Source organism: Lottia gigantea, assembly GCF_000327385.1.
Source record: "Lottia gigantea unplaced genomic scaffold LOTGIsca_873, whole genome shotgun sequence".
Lineage (NCBI taxonomy): Eukaryota > Metazoa > Mollusca > Gastropoda > Lottiidae > Lottia > Lottia gigantea.
Window position 1 is genome coordinate 1 of NW_008710876.1, and position 7,269 is coordinate 7,269.

The following is a 7,269-nucleotide window of genomic DNA, read 5'->3' on the forward strand; positions in this document are numbered from 1 at the left end:
TATTAGCATTTGATTGTTAATGCGTACGTGTACGAATGAAAGATACCACTAAATATTAGAAATAATGTTCTTTTCTTGTAAAAGTTCAAATAAAGTTTGATTACAACTATTTAGTCGTCTATTACATAGTATTCATTCAACAGAACTAATAACGTTCCATACAACCACAAATTTACAGCATAGGTATACGTACATACGTACGACATACGATTAACTGAAATGATAAATTAAATATATTCAAGTGAACGAATGAAATGACCACCTTATGACGAATATTATAAAGCTCTAGGCTTACATATCGAAAGAACGAAGCGAAACGAAACGAAAAGAAGTAGGACTCCGTGCACTGATCCTAAATCTTGTATTATATTATTATGCTTTACTAACTCTGGGCAGACAGCGAAACGAAATCCCGTGCAATGAGTAGCAAGACAATAAATCCACATTATGACATAATATCCACAAAACGAAGAAACCAAATGGCCCCAAATGGGCTTACCTACGAAGCATAAAATATCAACAATGAACGAATAGGCCTATTACAACAAATATGCATGACAATCACATATAAAGGTTCAAAAATGAATAAATACCAAATTTGTTGTCCACCACGGTTCATAAAACTAAATTCTTGTTATTTAACAAGACGAAATCGAGCGAAGAATTGAAAATAAATATTCAGGAAAGCATGTTAACCATAAAACGGAAGTAAGTTCGTTATGACCAGAAGACAAGTTGGGCAATGTCCGTTTTGCGCTCTACATAACCGGCCCTCTTAATTGTACTATTTCAATTAGTCCAATTAATAAATGTGGATCAACACAAATGGCAAAACTTAGCAAACATAACTTAATATCAACGAAATATCACATCTACATAATTGAGAATCAAACAGCCACTTAAAATTCAGAACATCCACGAAAATGTATTTATCTACAAATCAAACTTACTGCCTAGGGCATTCCTAATTCTTAATACTAAACAATAGATAATACTAAATGATTGACGGATGATCAATGAATAAACTAATTACATGCGTATAATTTAAGTGCATATTATGATAAGAAATATATGGTACTTATACGTTTTCCTGGCGATTATGTGAACGTAAGGAACTGTCAGAACTCATCGCCTCTCTTCCGAATACAGGATCCATTTGCTTTCTACTTTCGGTTTTAACAAAATCCACAAAGTCACTGAACTGAGTACGTCGGTATTCTTTTATTTTGTAATACTGGGTGCGCCATCTCTCTTGCATAAAGAAAGGTAATTTCTTACCCGGTTTCTGAATAGTTCCCTTATATTCTAGAACACGTAAAGCTTCAACGTCCTTCACAGCTGTCTGACATTCAAATAAAAAGATGCCAAATTCATCCAAAGCCCTGGGATTATCCGCCCGAATGTCTTTCCATATTAGAGCTTTACGAACGTAATCATCTGCCATGTTTTCAGGATCACCATATCTAGTTTCAAGTTCTTGCATAGCAGCCGGATAACCTATGTCTGCAGGTAAGTTACTGAAACCAGCAACAATTTTATAGGCTGTCCATAAGTGAATTGTTCCAGATAGTTCATGCGCTCATCATTGTAATTTGTATAGTCTAAGACCTTAGTTTTGAATTGACGTAAAAACCTTTGAAGTTCTGAAGGTTCTCCACCGAATTTCTTTATATCAACTGCTGGACATTTCAAGTGCTGGAGTAAACCAAAGGAGCCTAACTCTGAAGAGCTGTTATGTTCAGGTGAAAGATTTCTTGATTTTAAGGATGCATAGCTTCTAGTAGTAAGGGGAGTTTCATTATATTTCAGGCGCTGAACTGGTGTCACATCGTCAAGCTGCAAGTGGGGTGTTGGTCTACAAAAGTGATATGGAGTCTTTGGAGAGGTACCAACGGAGGAGACTTTAGGAGGTTCTTCATCAAGATCTATCACAGAGGTCTTGGCAGTTGCAATTGATATAGCTGTATCCAATTCCAGTTGTTCTTCTTGCAATTGCAATTCAAAACGTTGACGAGCTAATTCGTGCTTGCGAACAAGAATTTCCTTTCGGCTTAAAAGTTCATGACGCTCACGTTCAAACTGATCTTTTAATGTAGATAAGTCTTTATCATCCAAATCTGTTTTAGACTGATTTTCAACAGTTTCAAGATTATTTGCCTCACTGCGACTGTTCATTGTCAATACACTGCTAGTGAACAAATTTGTTAATAACAATCAAATGCCCGGTTCCCATTGTCAATGTGGCAGATTGATGTTTGGCGATAAATCGCTTTGCCTGACATTAATACATACTGATGATTCACATTTAACCAACGAACCTGTTCGACGCACTTCAGCTTCCATTCGATAACTGAACTTCTCTCTTTTACTTATCTTGTCTCGTTACCGTTATACTTTTTATATATTATATTTGTAACTGTGAATACAGGCGAAGCAGATTAACATAAGCTACCAGCTTGTTTCTGTATCGTCATTTCATATCGTTCTATAATTTGTATTGCACTGCTAAATGAAGTAAATATTGTTTAAATCAAGTGTTTAAGGTGAGAATCTTTTTGTCACTGGAGGATTATCGTGTCGACTGTTAGTTTATTCTTGACAACTATTTGGAAAATTATTGTACAAAGGCAATGGAACACCTTAAAAGGTGTTATCATTATAATGGACACTTTGATGTAATTGGGTCAATGCCAGTCTGCCTTTCTACAAAGAAGTTATTATTTTGACTTCTGTGGAAAAGTCTACGATAATATCGAGACATATCCATGTAGGCGAGGCCATAAAAGTGTATTTAGTGCATGTCGCCGACCCGGCAAAGAATGTCTGGTTGATCCTTTTGCAGGCGCAAATTTTCATCAAACCAGTCGTTACCGAATGTGACACCCATGACTACATCTGTTGCCTAGCAGCAAGAGTTCCTACACTCCCCTTCTACTTTGTTCCACCAAGTATTCACCTGGCATTTTCGTCAAAAAAGGTTGAATATATGCCAGCGTCATAAAAGCAGGAATAAAAATAATATAATTATTAAAATCTTAAAATGCCAGGCTTGTTTAGTCTACAATTTAGCCCTTTAACAAACGAACAATGTAAAACGAATTAACCAATAGGTTTATGTGGGTGGAAAATGTATAGGCCTAAAATGGGACAAAATTCAATGATATCTTTCTGCTTAAAATTAAAATATAAAGAATTTGCAGTAGAAATCACTTCAACAGGTAAATAACTACGAATTTCAAATGAAACATTTACTTTTCCATGCCACAGAAACAACACAAGAATAGTCAAATCTTAAATATTTATCTTAAACCAATAAATCATTGAGACATCGTGACAATAACATCAAAATAAATATTACTATCAGAACTGATGCACCACCACCTTGACACGAATTTTCCTCTTGGCGTGTGCCTATGTCTTCTACTTCACTCTATTTCCAAACAGGTTTGACAACAATCTAGGGAAGACCGGGCCTAGTTGTAACAAGCCTAATAATTCCTAACACACAAACAATTCTACTTAATGACGTAAAACAAGATTATCAGACATTGAAGTACAATTTTAGATAGCATTTTAAATCTATGACAAAAGAAAGGAGGCTATTGGAACTTTAAACATTACTTCTTTGGATAGGCGTTATCTGACGTTGTTCCACTATTCATAAACTATGGACGGGGGATTTGAAATGAGTGGGTGGTTTGTGTAAATTGTAACATTCTTCGTAGGGTAAGTTATAACCGTGTTAAGGTATATGCCTAAACGTAAAATTATATCGCCAAACAGGTGAAAGTGGATACAATGTGTTTGTACTTACAGAGTGAATCCATATACTTGCCACAATTGTGACTTGGACGAATTTGACTTCGCAATTTTAAAAATCATTGAATATAATCCTTCTACTAGAAAATGATGAAAGCTTTAAATTGTTTGTTTTGAAATGAGATTTGTACTTGTTTAAGTCGTAAGCAGTTTCTGAGATTACAAGTGTTTTATTGTTATGTTACATTTTACCCCGCTGTCTGTTACAATTTACCCCGAACAAGTAAAATTGAACTTTCTTCCTTAATTATCTTGAAAAGAGATCGAGAAAATAGATTTTGTGCAAAAGATAGAGTCGTTTAATTTCTCCCAAAAAACACAAATCACTTTTCATAAATTGATGTTAGTATTTGTAAAATAGCAGAAAGTATGAAAATTGTTACAACTAGCCCCTGTCTCCTCTACACTATGTATTAGGGTCGTCATTGTTTTGCTTGCTCTATAATAACTTACTCATAGATGCATTTGACCTAGTATGCTGATGAAAGTTTTCGTCAGATCCACAGTTATCATCTTCTTTGTCCTGATGTCTTTTTAACACAAAATAACCTCTGGGTTTACCTGTAAATATATAGAACATAGGTTTCAATAGTGTCTAATAAACAAACGCCCTTTCATCTTGCCAGACTGGGTTAGATGGCTGTATAGTGGAAAAGGTCATGATCACCTGAATCAGGTGACCTGATGCCAACTGGCTATTCGGCACTCTTTCGAGGAGTCGACGTGGTTTATTTGTGCAATAAGTACGAGACGCCGAATTCCAAAGTGTGTGCGTCATCAGTCATAATAGTATTTCTCTTTCTGGGTAAACAATTCTATCATCGAATCTGTCTATCTGAAATTGCTGTGAATATTTAGGACACAAGTCTGAACTATTGTGACACTAGTGCCCGTCAATTGGCAGAAAGAAAAGTTACCTGTTATATCATCAATGACTTTCATGGCATTAAACAGAGATTCTATAGATATCCAATGTGGTGGATATTTAAACCTAGCAGTATCCAATAACAGAATCATGTCTTTCTCCGGATGATATCCACCGATGGGCGAAAAATGCCCACCACCATTTTGATTAAGTGCGCATCTAGAATAAGTGGCTACAAGAAAACACTTGTCACTTTTGGTGCACATCTGAACACATTCTCTAAATTTTCTGATATCCGAATTGTCGTCCACTCTGACATTCACAACACTTAGCTTGTTACATACAGTGGCACTTAAAAACTCGTCATAATTCATGCCAATTCTAATGACAACTTTCAATGGCGGACATCCTAGCAACATCCGCTCATCATACCATCTCCATGGCCCTTTCCAAATACTTCCGGGGTCAATTTCCAAGGCGTTCAGAATCATGACCATTGATGTTAAGGCACAAAATGCAGGTTCGTCTTGGGTTCTGAACTGTGATACTAGAGGAAAGAAACACGCTGAATGCCCTGATTGATAGGATTCCTGGAATATTTGTTGTCCATCTCTTGAGTTTAATGATATGCAATTTGACGGTAATGTTTTTTTAAAAAGTTGTTCTTTCGGATTTACAACCAAGGAGGTTATACTGACAAAATATTTGGCCACAAACTCTGCCAGTATTCTTGAAATTAAACCTGAAAATAGAAAGAAATATATTCAAGGTATGAAAATCTTTAGGAGATGTTTAATTTTTTGCGTTAAATTTGTATTATAATTGTTTGGATCATGCTTTGACTCAGAAGAAAAATATATGTTCATTTTTCGTTTCATTTTTAAAAAATCTGTGGTACCATAATATGGTCCAAAAATTCGTAATGAAATCTGCGATCCTTAAAATAAACAATACTGATTTTAGCGAAAATTTAATATGCAATTGGGGCGGTAGGGCTGTTGGGATTTTAAACCCACCCGATTTGAAGGTTCAAATTACAACGGTGAGCTGTAAACATTATTACTGAATAACTTAGCTAAACAAACTCTAATTTCTGAGACGACAGTACTTAGTGAAATTTCTGATGGATGAGGTGGGTGTAGATTGGCATGAAGGTCTGTACTTATGTTATTATCAAAACTATGAAGTTCAATTGCTTGGCAGCTAGAAATGAAAACAGAACTAGTTAATCCCGTCATATCAAGACAGATTTTCCCTCATTTCAAAAGCATATTATTTGCAAATTGAAAGTAGAATAGTTTGTGAAGGGAGGCTTTAAAAGATAAAGATTTAATTAATCGCTTTTTGATTATTGCTTTCAGTAATGAAGTTCAGTGGCGTATTTAGGTTGTCAGTTTTGTGCCATAGTTCGGGAGCTGGTAGCGGCCATTTTCACACGAAATAGTTGTTTACATTGAGTGAGATGTTGTAAGAACAGAATTCCAAACAAAACAGAGTTGGAAAAACAGAATCCCAAACAACATAGAATAACATGAATAAAATCCGAAACAAACAGGGAGGGTATTCTACAATGTGAGGGAGATATTATTTTCTATGTTTATCATAAATAGTCACATACGTAGCATATCAGAATTCCGCCCTGTGGGGATCGCTATAATGGTCCTAATTCTTGGTCGTCAACAAAAATTAAAGAATAAAATACAACGGAAGCCATAAGAACGCGTCGATCTTCACAAGAAGAAAGTAGAAAGTCACAATAGAAGAAGCCATAGGTCTGGGATATGGATATATTTCAACTTAAGCAGACACCATACCTACTGAAAAGATGGGTCTTTACCAGTTATGGTGTTGACTTTTCATTACTCGAAATATCATTTTCAATTTCGAACTAAAATCTGTGTGAGTTAATGCATCCTGATACGATTTGGTGCTCTCGAAAACGTTATGTTCACAATTGTCAACTTCTGATGTTACCGTCACATATTCCCTTCAGAACCGGCCAGATACGTTATTTTTGTTTCGATTTAGTCCACGATTGTGTAACGACACGACAACGATTGTTTCCTCTAAATCGGGGTGATCTAGTTCCTGTAGATACGTGATGATGAAGTATAGCACTGTTTTTATAATAATATGCATGATATCAAACTGTCATGTGTAGCTTTAAAAAGTTCTTATAGTTTTAGCAATTTTGTTTAAAAAATGAATTACTTACAGAAAGTAACAGAAATCCATGAAAACAGAATTGTTAGTATGTAAAACATCCTTTTTGATCTGAGTCGTGTTATAATGTAATTAAATGATAAAGCCAATGATCTATTTAATGGAGTAGGCCCTACCTATAGAATATATTGACAGGGGCGGTGCCAGTAGGGGTACAGGGGGAGAGGGGTTTGGTGCATTTGTCTCCCAAGAAAAAATTGTTTGTACCACACATTGTAGACAATATGACGTTTTATATACTTTTTTTCCCAAAATGTTAACATAATACAATTATATTTTGCATGAGTTTGCAAGTTAGAACCCCGTAAAACTCCAATAAGAGCCCATGACACTTTTGCATTTGGAATATCAAACCCTGGTCA

At 35.4% G+C, this 7,269-nt stretch overlaps 2 protein-coding genes across 2 annotated transcripts; both read right to left on the reverse strand.

The window, feature by feature from the left end:
- Window positions 1–110: 110 nt before the first annotated feature.
- LOTGIDRAFT_176262 (hypothetical protein) lies at window positions 111–2,175 on the reverse strand (the record flags this gene model as incomplete). Its single annotated transcript, XM_009067944.1, has 2 exons — window positions 111–214; window positions 1,890–2,175. The coding sequence occupies 2 exons, from the start codon at window positions 2,173–2,175 to the stop codon at window positions 111–113; spliced, it is 390 nt and encodes a 129-aa protein (XP_009066192.1).
- A 2,475-nt stretch (window positions 2,176–4,650) lies between these two features.
- On the reverse strand, window positions 4,651–5,343 carry LOTGIDRAFT_146582 (hypothetical protein; the record flags this gene model as incomplete). The annotated part of the gene is made up of 1 exon (XM_009067945.1): window positions 4,651–5,343. A coding segment is annotated over one exon (693 nt), but the record flags the coding sequence as incomplete, so codon positions are not given.
- Window positions 5,344–7,269: the final 1,926 nt, after the last annotated feature.